At 39.9% G+C, this 18631-nt stretch overlaps 1 protein-coding gene across 1 annotated transcript in view; it reads left to right on the top strand.

The window, feature by feature from the left end:
- Positions 1-18631, top strand: part of OSMR (oncostatin M receptor) — a 31406-nt gene that overhangs the window by 5411 nt on the left and 7364 nt on the right. The window contains exons 3-14 of the mRNA XM_075411720.1: positions 3528-3691; positions 6316-6475; positions 8040-8321; positions 8948-9077; positions 10383-10540; positions 12662-12798; positions 14038-14197; positions 14730-14806; positions 15230-15446; positions 16067-16249; positions 17852-17953; positions 18401-18574. Of these exons, the coding sequence (XP_075267835.1) occupies positions 3528-3691; positions 6316-6475; positions 8040-8321; positions 8948-9077; positions 10383-10540; positions 12662-12798; positions 14038-14197; positions 14730-14806; positions 15230-15446; positions 16067-16249; positions 17852-17953; positions 18401-18574 (1944 nt within the window). The remainder of the gene's footprint in view (positions 1-3527; positions 3692-6315; positions 6476-8039; positions 8322-8947; positions 9078-10382; positions 10541-12661; positions 12799-14037; positions 14198-14729; positions 14807-15229; positions 15447-16066; positions 16250-17851; positions 17954-18400; positions 18575-18631) is intronic.

The raw sequence follows: 18631 nt of genomic DNA, 5'->3' as shown, positions 1-18631 counted from the left end.
ACAGTAAGTTGGTCACTAGTTTTCACATGCAGTTGTTCAAGAATAAAATTAGTCTCTGTTGTTAATCATTAAGCTATTCATACAGTCTTGAGTTAGCTTTCAAGTTAAAACAAGTCTCAAGATGCCTTGATTATTTAACTTTGCTAGGACAGGAAGATTATAACTGTGAATGCTACAGATCTTTCTACGTGTGTAAATTATACTACAGAAGTCTTGAAGTCACATATTGTAACTCAGTGGTCTTCAAGATTTTGGATATATCCTCGACTATATTGTTTCTTCTGTTTGTTGGTACTGTGTATAAGCTCTGACTGGTGATCTAGACTGCCTTATACCAGGCTATGAGGAAAATAAAATTGTGTGAGGTCTGATGTGATATGTCGTCTAATTAAAAGGAGATAGTGGAGGGACACTCGTACAGATGGGTGAAAAACAGAAACTAATAAGACCTTTGGGTTTTTGTCAAGTTAATTACATGTAGAAGGTGAAAATATTCTCCATGGTGAGAAAAGGGATGAGATTTTAGTTTGGGTAAAAAGAGACAGATGTAGAGAAGAGAGGTAAGCTCATCATCAATGTGCTAGGCATAGTAGTGACACTTGCAGTTAGAACTGGCTAGAGAAGGAGCAGAAAAGAGGACAGGGAAATGCAGAAGATAAGCGGGGGGTTCTTTTAATAGTGCACCCTGAAAAAGGAAGAGGTTTCTGCCAATTGACTGGCTTTTATTTTAGGCATATTTGTTTCCTTTCCACGAGAGTCTGACTTTGTGCCTGTGAGTTTCACTGGGAGACTAGCTGGGTCCCTTCTTTTAGATTTGTTTATTTGTTCTGGGCCCATCTGTCTCCCCCAGTTGCTTCAGCACTGCAGAAGGAAAACACAAGAATGTCAAGGGCCAGAGCTTTAGGTCAGCCGCCTGTCTGCATATGTGAAATGAGATCCCCTCAGAGGCTTGGTACATGATGCTTCAGGTAAAAGGATGATGAACGTACAGGTAAGGTTGACCAGAAAATGAGCAGCTAGCATTACATGCTGGAGAGGAACGACATTACAGTCAGTTCCTTAGTGTAAGTGGGATTTTAACAGCCTTTATCTTGTTTTGATGGGGAAAGTCTGTAGGATGAGGGGAGATGAAGTGTGTCATGTCTTACTTTTCCGAAACAATGTGAGATACTCTTCTTCCATAGTTAGTTTTATGGCTCACTTTGTTGCTTTGGTTGTTCTGGCTCCTTGCCCAGTCAGTCCTTGGCAGTGAAGCTAACAATATTTCTGTTTTCCAGTGAAACCTACAATTGCTACTCCCTCATAATTTAGGCAAGTGAAATTTATCCCCAGGCCTTCGACTTTGTTTATGCAGTTTCAGACATCTACTAGTTGTCATAGGTGCTGGGTTTCCTTATGGTAGTATAAAACTGATGGCCATTATTTTTCAAAAGCAACTGTCAAGCAGTAGGTGTGTTTTTTTAAGGACCATGTCATAACCATAGCCAAAAAGGAAGTTGTATTTCTGTGCTTGAAACTTTTTTGAATTTACCTTACAAAAGACACTAGCTGTCAAATTCTGCTTTCATGTAATTTACACATATTCATCTTTTTCCAGTAATTATTTATTAAGGCTGCAGTGACGGGTAGACTGATAGAAGGTACGTGTGCATATATGTGGAGATACTTCCTCAAAAGTATTTTTAGGATGCCACAGTCCTGTTTCTGAGTCCAGGTGTTTCAACGATGAAACCTTGGTTTCTCCTTCCAAGCGTATCTGAAGAAGCCTACGTCCGTAGTTTCCTCTAGATTGAAAGCATATGGTTTTCATTTTGCTCTGACTTCCAGTACTTTTCAAAATGAAATGGATTAAAAATATACTAACAGAGTGCATAGATGATTTGCTAAAAGAGAAACAATCCTTTCTTTCAGCAATTTTATTCTAAGTTATTACTAGTGGTACAATATATATTTTCCTCCATTTCTTTTTTAGTTACAGGCTAAACTTTTATGAACAACTAGACTGTGTCAGTGTCTATATTCTCATAATTAATAAATATGCTTATAAAATATTATCTGCTTCCTTTGATTGATCAAGGATTGTTATAACTGCTGCTTCTCTTGAGCCTTTCATTTCCTACAGTTAATGTAAAGATCCGTACATAGGGAAACTGCTGCACAGAAGTTAGTGCAGAGTAGGCACCACAGGATAAATTGCAAAATGATTTGGATATCTGATTGCTGCCATAAGCATCTATCCCAATGTAGATTCTCAGACTAAATTTCCTGAATGCTTGCATTTCTGCCAGTAATATTCTGTAAAAGTCTCAGATAATCATTGGCTCTGTGGGTGAAGCACGTCTGGGAGAAATGACTGGAGGTGGCAATTTTATGAGAAGGAGCTGCTGAGGTCTCTCAATCCAGCATGTTCCTGAAGACTGTGGCTGTAGTGGGGCTGGAATGCCCAGAATGAGTCCTGTTTTATTAAAATACACGTTTATTTCTGTGATTTCTTTTCTGTGTCCTGGTCAGTATAAGCATTCTGACTCTATCATTTGTAACAAGCAGAAGCATCTTGGAAAGCAACCGTGGCAAAAGAAAAAGCCTAGTTACTTGGCCATTTCGATTCCCTGGCTTCATTAACAATCTGATCAAGTTTAGGGGTTTTTTGTTGTTTGTTTATTTTTCAGGAAAGGGAGAAGATACAGATCAGCGAGGGCCACGTTTTGTATCTTCCAAGAGTTAGGTTTTTTTGGGAGGGGTGACAAAGCAAACATCTAAAAAGAGGGACCACTCATAGGTGATATGTAGTGTTCAGCAGGCTGGTCTTCTTAAGAGGCCTTTCCTTTCTGCCACTAAAAGGGACTTCAGTATGACCTTTAAATTTTATTGTATTCTGGGAATTAACCCCAGACCGTAAAAGGATGGAAGTGCCTTTATAACTAGGTGCCTAATTCCACTAGAAGAATCCACAGCCTTGACTAAAGTACCTAAGCTCTGTGTAAAGCAACTAGGCATGTGCTTAATACTAGACTATCATCCGAGGTAGCTAGTGGAGGGAAACTCTTAACCTATCCTGTTCAAATACTTGATTTGTGTTAACTAATTTAATCTTAATTAGGCCAGATAGCAAAACTGAGCCTAGATTTTCTGCGCTAATGATGAGAAGGCTTGCTGGGTGCTGGGATTTTTGAGACTTGGTCCCTGTTCATACCACATGTTGTTCCTCTTCATAAGACTGTAAAGGGATAGATCAATATTCTGAAAAGTATCTGGTAAACTGAGGGCATAATGAAATTGAATATCATACCAAATGTCATGGTGGAGGGCTATTAAGTAGATTCAAGAACCTCATTCTAGCCTGCTGGTGCCCCAAGATAAATAATTATCTTTGCTTTTGATATCAACAGCATGGGTCTTGATCACTTTTTTTTTTCCTTCAGAACTGTCTGGTGTGGAACCTATCTTACCTCTAACCACTCTTGTTTCAGATGTGCTTTGTAACTTAGCTAAACATTAATATTTTTGTGTCGTTTTTGTGCTTCTAGAATCCATTGTGTTTCCAGTAACGTACCTTAACATTTCCAAGGATTTAGCTCTTCAGCGGCTGCTGGTGGAATGGGATGTTGGCAAATCAGCGCATGATGCTGAGCTGGCAATGTCTTTTGAAATACAAGTCCGTCGAACAGATGAAACTACTACTGTGTGGACGGTAAGTTTATTTTAGAAAAAAGTATGCTAGTTATTTACAATATAAATCAAGCTAAAGGAAAATGTTCGGATGCATGTGCAGCTATCTTTGCTATATAGGCTTATGATTTACAACGTAGTATTTACAAAACTCTACTAGAAATACCTCCACATTTCACTAGGTGCCAGACTTGGTCTAATGTTATGCCCAGTTTTTGTGCAAAAAAATTTTGGCTCAGATGAAGAAGTCATTTCCACATGTGCAGAATGTAGATGTGCCTTGCGTACCCTTATTGAGGGATTGTGGTGGGCAGATTTAGGAGATCAGATTTTGAAGGCCTGTGTTTCCCTTTCAAGGAGCAGGTCCTGTAAGCGGCCTCCCAAAAACATCCCTTCCGTTGTTCCTAAAGGCAGTCTTTTTTGTAGCATAACTACTCTTCACTGGGGATTACCTCAGCATGAGTCATATTGCTGCAACTCCTCTCACCTTACAAACCAAAGGATAGTCTCAGTGTGAGTGTAGCCTTTTAAGACCTGTGCTTGGCCCCGTTAACAGTTACCTTATACCCACATCTTTCAGTTAAGGAAGAAGTAGTGATGTCTCTTTTGCAAAGTCCCTGTCCTGCTAGTTTTCCTTAACACCTAAACCAGCCAAATTTTCTGAAGAAGTGGAGATCACCCAAATCATAGGCTTAGGCCTGCTCCCGATGTTTTCCCCAGTTCCTGACTTCAGTGTGAGAACTTTTGTCTCTGAAGAAAATTTCCTCTCCTTTGGATCTGACAAAATCTTTTGGGAACTAAATGCATGTTTTAGGGCTGTTATAACCTATTATGAGTCATCTGCTGGTTAAACTGTGGAAGAATATGAAATGCACATGTTAAAATGTACTAAAACTGGAAAACTGCTCTAGTTCATTTAAAGCTGCTATTTGTGAGAAAGCATACAAAGCACAGAAGGGCTTATTTTTCTGAAACCAGAAGTCAATAAAGTAAGATGGGTGCAGTTAAGAATCACAGCGTACTTTGATCAGCCAAGTGGGTAGTGTTTTGTCTCTGAAGAACCACATCTTCACTGCAGATAAGCTCTATACAGTTTGGAAGATTTTGACCACTTGTGTACGAGGGGGTAAGATTTTTAACACTCCATGAGTAGATCTAACCTTGAAGTCAGAAATGAGGGCCATATAGCTACAAACAATTCAGGGTGTTTTTTTGAATATCCTTCTAACAAACTCTTAGTAACTTGCTGGAAGAAAGAAACATTTTTTTGAATCCAAGGACATAGTCCATTCTGTTACTCACAGTAAACACAACAAGGAAAATAAATAGCGTATTTTGGATGTCAGTACCACACAGGAATGTATTTGCTTCTGTGTGTTTCTGAAGAATGTGTACCAGTACAGAAACTCTGTGAGTCTGCTCATAGCAAAGCATGGACAGTCTATATACATTCCAAAGCAGTGACTACATTCCTCAGTGCTATAACTGCGAAATTAAATTGTAAACTGGTTGCAGAGCTTTTCTCAGAGTGGTGGTATTACGAAAGCAGTAATGGAGAGCAGTTCTCTAGTTGTCAGTGTGAGCCAGGGCTCTGGTACAGCCCATATGAGCAGCACAGATCTATATGCTGAGAATCTTTAATGGTTGCTTTAAGAAGTACAGGAATATATGTTCTGTTCTAAAATTTGTTCATAATTACGGGTGATTAATAGAACTTTTTTGAGGCATTTTTTCCTGCTTCTTACAGGCTCTCATTCCAGGGCAGATTGGCATTGGGGGTGCCTTTTTACGTGTCTGCCTGTGTGATTACATGGTGCCTTGGTTAGTTTGAGTTGCTGTGCCATGTATTGGTGGCTAATTTCATGCCCAGGTGGGCCTTAGTGGGTAAATGCTGACAGAAATTTGTAAGATATCTTCTCTGAGAGAGCAGCAGAACATTTTATATTTTTTTGCTGTTTGTCTGCATTTATATAATTCAGTAGAAAAATGATTTTTTAACTCCATTTTATATTTTAGGCTGTCTTTCTTCCGTTAACGGAGCTCTAACAGTTTTGGATGTATTTTTTCATGTTTCTTGCATGTGCAAATTACAGCAGTCAAGCATTTTGGGGAAATCAGCAGATACTTTCCTACTCTGCTTGTCACCGATGGTAATATTGTCCTCAGATGCGGTACCTCAGAACTACAATGAGATATCATCTGCATAAATACTTCCTGGCCAGTGCAGATTCCTGCTGTAATTCAGAGCCAGGGATATGTAACTCAGAGCTTTAAACAAGGTGCAATTGCAGGCAGCAGCATCTGTGCATGCTGTTACTCATGTAAGAGCAGACACACATAACCCACTGAACGTCTCTGAGAGCAAATCCATTTCATGGGAAGTGGGGCCTGACTCACAACGATGTTGTCAGAATCAAGCAGTTTTGCCAGCACGTCAGTCACTCCTCCACTGCTAGTACAGATTTGTAAGCAGTTACTTAGCTTACTAGTTACATAGTGTAGCAAATGGCATCTCGGAGATTTGTTTTTCAAAAGCATTTTCCTCCTTTGAGCTTTCTCTCTCTCTCACTGCTTTTGATTGTACTTCCAATGTGTCTACACATTGCTGTGTTTTCAGTACTTTGCCATACTGGACTTTGTCTATAGGAGTTTCATAATGTCACACTTGATAAATCAGCAAAGCCTCTTCATTGGATATGGAATTCAGACTTACCTTTGGAGTGTATGTCACACTCAGTGAGAGTCAGGAGCAAGGCACAAGCATCAAAAGTCTGGAGTCAGTGGAGTCTGTGGGAGACTGTCCTGGGTAAGCAAAACAAGACTTTACAATGTTGGTTTTATTTTTTCCAGTACAAAGCTAGATTGTAATTCACCGAAGACTGTAACGGTAAAGTCCTATTCATGAGACATGGCATCAAGTCAAGAATCCATTTTGAACTCTTTCATCCCTAAGCACTAAGCAACTCTGTTATTTTGCTAGGATTAATAGCAGTGCTTCAGCCATTCTTTTAATTTGGAGACTATCTTCCTAAGCTAGTAGACCAAAAGTTTTAGAGCTTTTCTTGCGTGCACATTAAAACAATGCAGAACGTAGAGTGGCGCGGGATCTCGGACACGCTGTAGCGTAGCCTGTCGCCAGACGCAGCCCTGGCCTGGGCTGGGGGAGAGGAGAGGAAATGCATTGCCATGGCTACATTATGTGATGCTTGTGTTGCTTTTGTGTGGGGTTTATAGCTTTGATTAATATTAAAGAAGCAGAGACAGAGGAGCAAGGCAGCTCCTTATGTCACTTGGAATGAACTTCTGTGAATTATATGAGAGTAAACAGGGAGTGAACCAATAATGTGATTTTTTTTTTCAGATTACACTGTCTTACTAGAACAGTTTGGTTTCCAGAGAACTTGGTTTAAACATAATATGTAACTTTTTTTTTGTAGCTTTAGAAAATACTACTACAGTGATTTTGTAAAGAAACACTTCTGTTGTTTGAACTAGCAAGGGCTTTTAGTTATGGGAGACATCATGGGTAGTGGAAGCATCATGGTTCTGTATACTTCGATTGTGGCATGTAAATTGCCCATCTCCCTCGCCTTATACAGCGGGAAATAGTATGCAAGACTCCTGTTCTTTCTCACTAGCCTCAGTCTTGGAGATTTTACTTTTTTGATTGAAACTGGATAGGGATCAAAAATACTATTTCTTGATCATGAACTGATCCTGCATTACAGACCTGATTTAGATCTCTCTGAAAAATAGTGATTCTAGACTTCATCAGATTCTTGAGACTAGATTTCATCTCCAGCATGTGCAAAAGCCTGACAGTCACTTAAATCCCACTCATTTTTGCATCCAGCAAGGAATCCAACATTGAAAGCCATAGGAGTCTCATTCCAAGTTCAGTATCCCCTTACTGATCTGGTTCATTCAGTGTTAAGTCCTCTTAGCTGAGCTCTGTGTGAGCTTCAGAACATGAAGTTTTTTCTAGCCCTCTGCTGACAATCTTCAAGAACCCACATTTTGGCTGTAAGCATCAGCCTGTTCATAGGTGCAGGAGGTAGTGTTCATCGATAAGGGCAGTTCCTGAATGCACAGACTTTGTTTCCCCAAAGTGAAAGGCAGTGGGATGGATTTAGTCTCTTAGGTAGTTTGTTGGACTACGTTATATGTTTATGGGTTCAAGAGAAATATAGGTATGATTACATGTGAAGTTGATCTGTTGATCTATGTATAGGGAAGAATACTAATTAAAAGTCCATGAATGGATAATATAACACTAGCAGATTCTTGTGTAAATGCTCAGTTACATGTTCTGGTTGAAGGCTGCTGCCATGACCAGATTTTCAAATGGTTTATTGTGTATTAATTTGCAGGCCTGGACACTTCAAATAACAGTGGACCACAAATCTTTCCAAATGAAAAAATTGTAGAGGAAGGCTCTGACATCACTCTTTGTTGCATTGGAAGGAAAGGTCATATCATTAAGGAATTCTTTCTAGTCCCAGCTGTTCATGTTTTCAATCACACGAACAGTCAAGTTGGACTGCTCACTGTGAAAAATGTGGCACATCAAGAAGTGCCTCACATCACTGTCTACTGTCAAGAGTCTTGCAATGAAGAGCAATGCTATGATCATGCAGTTTTCTTTGTGGGTAGTAAGTGAATGCTTTATTACAGTTATATTTTCCTATTGCTATAAAGTCAAGAATGGCTGTAGGGAAGGGGGGGGGGGGGGGAAAAAGTTTGCTGTAAGTCGTCATTGTGCTGTCATGTCGAGCTGAACTCTGTTTAATGTGTGACTTCAGATCTGTAGCTTGCATACAGAAAGCACTAAAGAACAGCATTAAATGTGTTCAGATTAATCTCAGTAATTGATCCTAGGACAGGTGACCGATTTTTAAATATACCTACCCATTTAGGAGTTCAGCTTCATTGTCAGTGTGCATGTGGTAAAAACTCAGCACAGTTTTTACCTGTGCTTTCAAAGGCTAGTAGCAATTTTTAAAGATAAAAAACAATACAGATCAAATGGATGAATGTATGAATATAACAAAAAATAATAATGTATGGAAGTGTATGGATTGCAATTAATTTATGGCGTTATCCTCATTTTCTCTGCAGACCGGTCATTGAATAAGTATAATTGAAATAATAACATCTGTAGTAAACCAGACTTTGTACATACCAATTATTTCTAGCTTGATAATGTAGTGAAAAGGTTGATGTCTTTTGCCTTGACTGCCATGCTGTTGCTGTCTTTTTGGTTATTCCCTCTGACAAGAACCACCTGATACACCTAATGATTTTTCCTGCCAAACACAAGACATGAGAATAGTAACATGTAGTTGGAGCCAAGGAGGAGACACCTATCTTTATGGACGTTATTCACCAAAATACACCTTGTCTGAAGAGTAAGTCTCCTCATTGTTGTATTAACTCTGGCCCGTGCTGTACAGAACAGTCACATTGTTTTCTTTAAAATTTGTGGAAATGTTTTTTTATCAGTGTTGAAATGAGCTGCCTGCCTCTTTCCAGCTCTCTGGTCAGGTCATTTAACAAAGTTTGAGCAGTGCAGAACTGCTCTGAATTAGACTACCTCTAACAAAGTTTTAGGTCCATCAGACCAGGTTCTGCTGGATGAAGCTTGTTCTAACCATTCTTTTGGGTTAATTTGTTTGGATATCTTTCAGGAAGTATGAAAACACCCTGCAGTCATGTTATACTGAAGTTAAAAGTATAATGTATTTATTGGATAACACACATAACAGATAACTAGGATTTAATCAGCTGGTAGGCTGAGTATTAGTGTGTTCACAATCCATTGACGCTAATGCTGACTCAAACTGATGATTCCCATCTAACTGGCAGTTAGCCTGGTGAGCCTCCTTAGTTCTTTTTCTTTAGGATTTTATGACTTTAGATGCTGGTGTTTTCTTTCTTGAGTCCTTGAGCTACTGACAATCTCATCTCAAAAATCCTACTTCTCTCTATAATTTCTACAATTTCAGTTTGGAGTTTGTTATTTTGTTTTGATTTGTAAAATCTCTGCAGACTTTCTCACAGCTTTCTCAGCAATCTGAGTCAAGGTTACAAGCTGTGGCATATCAGACCTGGTCCTTGGCTTCTTGCTACGCAGGCATCTAAATGGAGAGTGGAGAGACTTTACAGTAGGGCCTGCAGAGACAGGGGAACTCATAAACAGAGCAGATGCCTCATCATGACAACAAACTTTCATCAAAAGATATCAGAAAAAGGCAGGTCATCATTGTGTATGGGTCCTGGTCTCTGCATCATTCACTTCCATTAAGCTATTACGATGGTGATTTAAAAATGGAAGGTTAGAGGATGCATTTGAAATTACTGCTTCATTTAAAAGCATAATGGTAGACATGTGAATGGTTTAATTCTTGGCAAAGAAATCCCTCCTTTAGAATTTCCATGAGCAAATCACTAGAAGAAATTTAGCTGTATCTTAAAAGGATAAAGTAAACTTAGACTTCAAGTAAATATTTCTTCTATTTGTAAGAACACCTATATTCATCCTGCTTCAGGCTAGGAGAAAGAACTGGATGACTTGTTATAGGCACCCTCAGCTTTGTTTTTTATGATGCTGTCTTCTCGTTGGGCATCAAAAATTTCAGCATCTATGTTGATTGTATATTATGGAAAAATGTCTTTCTCTCTTTTGTCCCCTTCCCTCCCCACTTCTTTGGCAGGTTTTCCCACAAAATGGTTCCATGCACAGTAAGTTGTTCTGAGAAGTGCTCATGTTCTTGGGATATAGATGAGCAGAGGATCTATAATGTCACAGTGACTGTGGAAAACCCACTGGGGAAGAAAACTGCCATGGATGTTTTTGATGTAACTCACAGAAGTAAGGTCTTTTCTATGTCTTTGTTGAGGGTCTTTTGTTGCAGGCCTTGTCCTCCTTCTGATCTTAATACTTGAGTGCCCCAGTTTACAGTATGGAAGTCCTGGATTTTTATCTTCAGAGTTTTTATTAGTTATCGGTCCCTGTGCTGTAGTTATCTGCTGTCTCTTCAGTTTTAGCTTTGGAAACTTGTGTTAATGGTAGAAACCAACTTCACTCCAAAGGTCAGATATGGTGATTGAAATGACCCCTTAGTGCTACAAAATCTGCTGCTTTGCTGAAGCTGGTTCATAGTACAGGAAGCAACATGATGCAAGGATATAAAATGGGGAGTTCAAGAAAAATATCTGTATAGGTTACTTGGGAATTCAGTCCTTTCTGCAAAATATTAGTGCTGATGTTACTGTCTTCCCAAAATAAAACGGAGATGCACATTTTGAAAAGTGGATAAATAAAATTACTAACACCTCTCCAAATGAGATGTGATACAGGTGTGAGCAACTATTACCAGGAAAGAGGTGGTAGTGCTCACCTGTCTTGGTGCTGATATGGGACAGTAACATCAGCTGTGAGAGAGGAAAAGTAGTTCTTCATCAGTACAACAGAACAGCTTATTCTGTGAGTGGTAACTGATGACTGTCGTTCCTTCTTCCCTGTTAGTTTTGTCCTTTATCACAGAGTGTCCCAGGCCTCATAAGTTCCTGCCTACTTGTGCCTCAAAACACCTGGGTATTTCCCATGTCTCCAGCAGTATTTCCAGTTCTCCTTGTGTCCTCTAGCCCAACCACATGCACCTTAGTGTCCCCAAGGTCCTGTGGCCACCGTACCTGTTTGAAGAAGCGGGAGGCAACATGTGCTTTTCTTAGTTCTGATGCTGACAGGCTGATGGATGGGGAGGCTGCTGGTGTAACTGCTGTGTTCTGGCAGTGCTTCCTTCCTCAGAGGCACCGATTACAGTTTTGCTAGACACGCTTTTTCATGTGACTTTTACAAACATATGTTAAATGCCTGTCTCTGTTAAAATTGTCTCAGAGAGAGAGTCTCATGAGAGTTCTAAAAGTTGATCATTTGATTGTTTGAGGGTGGAAGAAATAGAGCAGGAAGAAAGCGGAGGAGTAAACTGACAGGTTGTAGTGAGACAACACAGTGTTATAAACTAAGTTTTTGTGGGAAATTAGGCTAAAGTAGGTTACATTCAATGTGCTAAGTACATTGAAATTTTACTACAATTTTCTTTTTCCAGTTTTAGTCATTGTTACAAGTTAAAGAAATGATATATAATGTTTATGATGAGTTCAACTTTTAAACAGTGATTGCTGTAAAGTCCTTTGTGTTTTCTCTGATCCTGGATTTAATTACAGTAGAATCATCCTTACTTAAAGGATGTCAGCAAGTAAAGAAATACTGAAGTCATTCTTTTCCATACTTCATTTCCAATTCTGCATGTGGTAGCTGGGACCTTCTGTATCATACACATGCTTCTTTGACTCTGGAAGTCCTCAAGTTGTAGTTCATGGTCCATGAGGTTCTAGGATAACGGCCAAAGCTGTAAACATACCACTCGCATTGCCATGTCTTACTCGTTACAATTAGACTGATAATATGGGAGAGTTGGAGATCTGCTCTTGCTGAATACTGTTTACATAGCAGTGAAGGATCTCAGAAATCTTTTGGAAGAAGTAGCATTGACACTGTTTACCAGAGCGTAACTACTGGCAGGAGTCAATGTAAGAGTTGTGGATAAAATTTCTGGTGAAGAGGCTGGATTCTGGGGTGTAGAAGTGTGGCAAATGTTACTCACCATGCTACATAAGGAGCCTCCGCCAGGCTCTGGATTAAACAGTTTTACTGGATTTGCAATAAAAGTCTCTGACTCTTTCTTTTGCTCGTTATAAGCTAAAATATATCCAAGTCAGCAAAAGAGGGTTTTTTTTTTAATCTTGTATAATGTTTACTTACATTTACATTCTGAAATTAATTTTTACTAATTTATATCTGCTTCTCCTAGACTGGCAGACAAATCTCTATTTCTTATTTGCTTTTACTACTCAGTTAAAATACCTTAAAAGGCTTTTGCATATGTTGTATATTTTACAAGAGCTAACTCGGATTTTCCATTGGCAGTTTATCCTGCGGCACCTTTCCAGCTGTGGGAAGAATGCACAGATACAGAAATCACATTATATTGGAAGCATCGCAACAAAGGAATTGAACTCTTTTGTCAGACTGAAGTGCTCCAACCTGATGGGAAAGTAGAACTGGTATGAAACCTGAATTCCATACACAAAAACATAGCAAGTATCTTTTTTATGTGAAATTAAAAAATCCCAGCAGTGTGAATATACTCTAAATCTTGTGAGCAGGTTGATGTCTCTGTTTTTGGGATTTGTTTGCTCCCAGGCTCTACACTGATGATGTGGTCCATGTGGGCAGCCGTTGCTGGCACTAGTTCACACTCCTAACACCTCCTGTGCTGCTGGCCGAAGTGTACGGTGTGACTGGTCTGCATATGTGGCTCTGTCCTCTTCTGGATGGGTTCTGAGACTTGTAAAAGTAAATGAAAATACTTATGGACCTTATAATTGCTGTTAGCTATTGCTAATCTTGATTTGTCATGTTTTTATTACTCACACCATCTTACACACAAATGGTGAAGAGGTGTGTTGAAGGCTTTTTTTTATATTAGTCCAGGAGCTTTCTGTGTACTGTTGACTGTACTTGATGGTAGTGTGTTTGGTTCCTAGTGAGGGAACCCCAGAACAGTTTTTCATCCCACCCTCTTCCATCTCCTTGCAGATTATTTGAGTAGATTCCTTGTCTTATTCCACTCTTTCACAAACGGTGAAGCTGACTGACTCTTTGCATGCGTACTGTAGTTTCTCTGTAGCCCTTTTCACATGAAGGCAGCTTGCCTCTAGCATATTAAGAAGGCACCATGAAGATCAGGATCAAGCTGCGTTCTGTCTTCAGTGTTGCTCAAGAGCTGTTAGATCAAATGGCTGCTGCAGTTGATCATTGCAGGAGACAGTTTGGAGGAGAGGCTGAAAAGCATGCTCACTTTCTGATTCCTACGAGAACTCACCCCGTCTCTTAGGAGGGAGTGGGGGAAAAGGTTGAGCAAAAAATGGGAAGAAAAGATAGCTGTAGATTCTGTGCATAGATCTGGAACAGTGTTCTACTTACGTGACCTGATTCAGAGACCCAGATTTTGTGAAGACAAGGTCTCAGTACATTTCCTCCCTGATGTGAAGAGTAGTCATTTGACAGATTGTGAGTGACTCCTACTCAGACAGTTACACAGAGACAGCCTGCAGATCTTTTTTTGGAGCCCCCAGTCCTTTGATCTTGTGCATATCTTTTTTTGGTTTTTTGACTGTTGTTCCAAGTCAAGCTTAACTGTCTATCGTCAGATACAGAGGAGGAACTATTTTTTTCAGACAAAGACCTGTTACTAATGAAGCTGAACTGAGTTCTGACTATTCTGTTTTTCTGTCTTGCAGCATAATAGTTCAGACATGCATCTCCCTTATGCCAGCATCACCCTGGGTGGACTACAGCCATACACTGTATACACAGCTAGAGTACACTGTGGAGCAGCTAAGCATTTCTGGAGGTGGAGTGAATGGAGTGAAGCTCGAACCATCAGAACAAAGGAAGCAAGTATGTCCAGCCTGTTGAGAAAGGGGAGCTTGAAGGATGTTCTTTGCTGGCCACCTCTGTTTGCTATTTGTTGCTACTCTTCTGCTGCGTAGCTAAAGCAGAGGCTGGTTGCATGCATAAAAGTAGAAGCACATTAAGAGAACTTGAAGAAGGTGGCTTCTTAAATAACTCTCATCCTACCTGCCAGTCTCTGCCATTTTATCCAGTGCAGGTAGTGGGAAATCCAGATTGTTGGGAGGATGGACAGAGTGAGTTACAGCATTCTGTGAGGGCTGCAGGAACGGTGTAGAAGTAGGAACAAGCACCTGGAAACTGCAAGCAAAGAAAAATTTCTAGGGAAATGAACCAGACATTCATTCAGAAAAACAAGAATGAAGGGAGAAATAAGTTGAAGGATAATGTTTTGGCAAGACCTGGGAGCGATGGGCAAAAACAGGTTTTGGGGGTGGAACTTCTTCAAATGGGAGGAATCAATTAAATGGCTTATCCTTTCTGCACCTAGAGCATCTTTGTTTTGTTGTATTTATTGCAGCTCCATCAGGGAAACTGGACATCTGGAGAGAAATTACACCAGTTCTGGGGGGGCGGAATGTGACCTTGTTCTGGAAGGTGAGACATCCGTACAGAAACTGAAACAAAACCCTTCATAAAGGGGTTCAAAAATTCTCCATAAACTTTAAGAAATTTGTGTGCACTTAATAAAAAAACATTATGAAAATGTCTTAAGAATCCAAGACAAGTATTATATGTAACATATTTCAGAATGCATGTAGTCGTATGATGGTGTGCTGTCCTGGCTTTTCAGACATATACTTCGGTTTTTCTAAGTATTATAGCAAGACAAATCCCATTACTAAGATTTCTGCATTTCCATTTCAACCAGTATATGTATGCATGTATGGAAAGAAGTGTTTTTATTGTTACAGAAATAATACATCCAATTAGTTATTTAAAGTTCTAAATGCTCCTCTTATATTTTTTCAACAAAATTTACTAAATAATCGGTTGGTACCCCATAACTTTTTTCCCCAGCAATCACCAAGTTTTCGAGCAAATGGAAGAAGTATTTCGTATGAAGTAACCTGGGAAAGAGTAGAAGATGGCTTTAACCATGAGAGCATCTCTCTTTCGTCAGTCTGCAATAGCACAAGGATTTCCATTGATAACCATTCTTACAGAATCAGTATTGTGGCAAAGAACAATGTTAATTACTCACTCCCTTCAGTATTGATCATCCCTAGAGCTACAGGTAACAGTAGGAGTATGTTCAGTCAGATTTCCATTGTGAGAGTTTTGTTTCTACCTATTTTAAGTAAAGTGATAACTTATGATCTTGGGGGAATAAATTAACCTGGCCTGTTAACTTGCATCACTGCTGTATGGAAATTATTACTGTATTTTTGCCTACAGGGTGGTAACTGTATGTATATTAAGCGTAAGTGCCTCGATCCATCCCTTAACAGAAAAGCTGTTTTGCACAGAAAGTCTCCACAGAGCAAAACACATTTAGCCTGAAACCAGGGCCTCAGACTTGCAGCAGGTGCCATGAGGGTGCAGCCAGTGCCTCGCAGGGAACTGTTTTGTGTGATCAGCCTCTTGTAACTTTCTATTTATGACTCCAGGTTTCTCCAGTTGAGTTCTTTTTATGAATATATAATAATAATTACTGGATGTTTTGAGCTGCCAGCTTTCAGCATACAAAGAGATCAGCTTTCAGCCTGTGGAAGATCCCATATGTCTGATAGTGAGGGAATGCAACTACCTTATTATTGTTTTAATAGCTTAGCAGAGAAACTATATTGCTCTTCATTTGTGAATCTGAGGTCTCATGCAGGAAAAGAATAGAGACTCTGTCTTTTTCATTCCTAGACACCGAAGAACTTAAAGAAGAACAGGTTAATGGTACGGATGATGGCATTTTTATTTCCTGGGAGCCCAGACATATGTATGACAGCTACATTATCGATTGGTGTAACTTTCCAATGTTGCAGCTTTGTGATTTGCAGTGGAAGAGATTTGGACCCCATACTTCCAGTACTCTGATCAATTCAGGTGAAAACCAAACACTTTTTCTTGCTGATGTCTGTGCAGCAATCTTTCATGCTGTTGGAATTAATTGAAATTAGGAAACAAATCCCATGGAATATTAAAATCTATGCAGAGCAGCTGTAATTCTGCAAAGCCGTGTGGCATCATGTTTTGCCTAGCAAATGAATTAGACATCACAAATATGCCAGCACTGTTAAGCCTTGGAAGTCATAGTACTCTTCTGAGTAGCTTGTAGGAACAGAGAATCGTAGAATGGTTTGGGTGGAAGGGACCTTAAAGATCATGTCGTTCCAACCCCCCTGCCATGGACAGGGACACCTTCCACTACACCAGTTTGCTCAAAGCCCCTTCCAGCCTGGTCTTGAACACTTCCAGGGACGGGGCAGCCACAGCTTCTCTGGGAAACCTGTTCCAGTACCTCACCACCCTCATCGTAAAGAATTTCTTTCTTATATCTAATCTAAATCTACCGTCTTTGAGCTTGAAGCCATCACCCCTTGTCCTGTTACTACACACCCTTGTAAAAAGTTCCTCTCCAGCTTTCTTGTAGGCCCCTTCAGGGAACGCCGCAATCAGGTCTCCCTGCAGCCTTCTCTTCTCCAGGCTGAACAGCCCCAACTCTCTCAGCCTTTCCTCACAGGAGAGGTGCTCCAGCCCTGTGGACCCGCTCCAACAGGTCTGTGTCAACATCTTGAAGGAGGATGGTGAGGTTAATGAAGGAGTTAAAAATCTTCTGGCAGGAGAGATGCAAAATAGATCTCTGCCTTATCTGTAACATGGGTCAGAACTTTAAACTTAGGCAATTCAACACCCACTGTGTAGTGAGAGGTGTAGTGCTGTCAGTGTGCCACAAATAACGTGTCTCAGCACCAGCCCCTGCTTAGGACCAGTTCTGTGTTTTCTATCCCCGTGGTGGCCATTAGACCTATATCCTTTCTGGCTGTGTGAAAGTTTCTCTGATACACTTCCACAGCTGCAAGAGTATGGCCTTCCTGGAGTCTCTTGAGCTGAGAGTTCACTTTGGAATGAAACATGTCTGAACAAAAATTGACTGAATGGATTTCAATATGCAATAAAGGAACTGCGCTTCAATTCATACAAACACATGGGAGCCTGCATCCCTATTGAAGGAGAGTGTGATAACACACAGAAAAAATGTTGTGCAGTTCTTCAATGGGTTACACTTGGTTAATCTGAATGGGAGTGGATGTCAGTGACGATAACGTGGAATCCTGATGCATGAATATGTGTCTACATTAAACAGTCCAAAACACGACCTTTGCCTGTGCCAGAAACTGAAATGCAATTATCTTGCTTTTTGATGCTTTCACAGTCTATTGTGCACTCATCTTGAATACCCTAGGGCAACAAAAGTATAATAAAGCCCCCCACAATTCTCTCTTTCAGGCAGAATAAATGTGTTCCGTTCGCATTATGCACACGTAAGAATTGGTTTACCCTGTGTCTCCTTCAGCTTCTTTAACAGCACAATAGCACACACAGATTTCTAATGGATTATAGAGCTCTGTAGAAGGCAGTTAAATAAAAGGAAAACTGAAAGACAAACCGTAACCTATTTTTGTAATCAGTTCCACTATTTTCTAGCTGCTTTTGTTCCAGGAGTGAGATACAACTTCCGCATCTATGGATCTGTTGCTAATAGAGCCTTCTTACTGGAGAAGAAGACTGGTTATCTCAGGGAGCTACGTAAGTTGGCAACATATTTAGGGTTTGTGTATTTGCTAAATTCATCTGTCAGAAATGGAAGAATTGCATAGCCTTTCTCCTGCAACTAGCTAAAAATGTGTTTGCTGTGTTGTTTCTATATCATCAGTGAAGCATTTAAAAGTTGTACAATGACGTACATGGCCCTACATCAAGGGTATTTGACTAGTACAGTGACCAGGTAGAGTCCATGTTAATTAGAATAGCTAAACAAAGCTGTGATTAGCAGTCATTGCTTTGTGTATAATGTGTACTGCATGAAGCCTCTGTGAAGTTGACAGTTTTTGTGAGGCACTTTGGCTTTGTTCAGCTTTTAAATACAAATAAAATATAAACAGAAATACATGAGAATTTAGACATTTTTGAAGTGAGAAGATAAATATACTTGAAGAATAATGACAAGTTTAACTTGAATTTCCTTTGTTCCAGCTCCTCTGCATGACCCTACTGTGAAGAAAGTTGAACTGACTTTCAATGCAGTAACACTATCTTGGGATTCTTATTCCACTAATGAGTCTGGTTTTGTAAGAGGCTACCATGTTTATGTGTCACCTGTACAAGAGGACTGCAGTTTGGAAGGATCCAAAAAACATGTTCTTCCAGGTAACCGAACTCTGGGATTTAGGAATCTGTGTTGTTGATACAGGCGAAAGCCTTTGT

Source organism: Opisthocomus hoazin, chromosome Z, assembly GCF_030867145.1.
Source record: "Opisthocomus hoazin isolate bOpiHoa1 chromosome Z, bOpiHoa1.hap1, whole genome shotgun sequence".
In the NCBI taxonomy this organism is placed as follows: domain Eukaryota; kingdom Metazoa; phylum Chordata; class Aves; order Opisthocomiformes; family Opisthocomidae; genus Opisthocomus; species Opisthocomus hoazin.
This window is presented reverse-complemented; position numbering and strand designations above follow the sequence as displayed.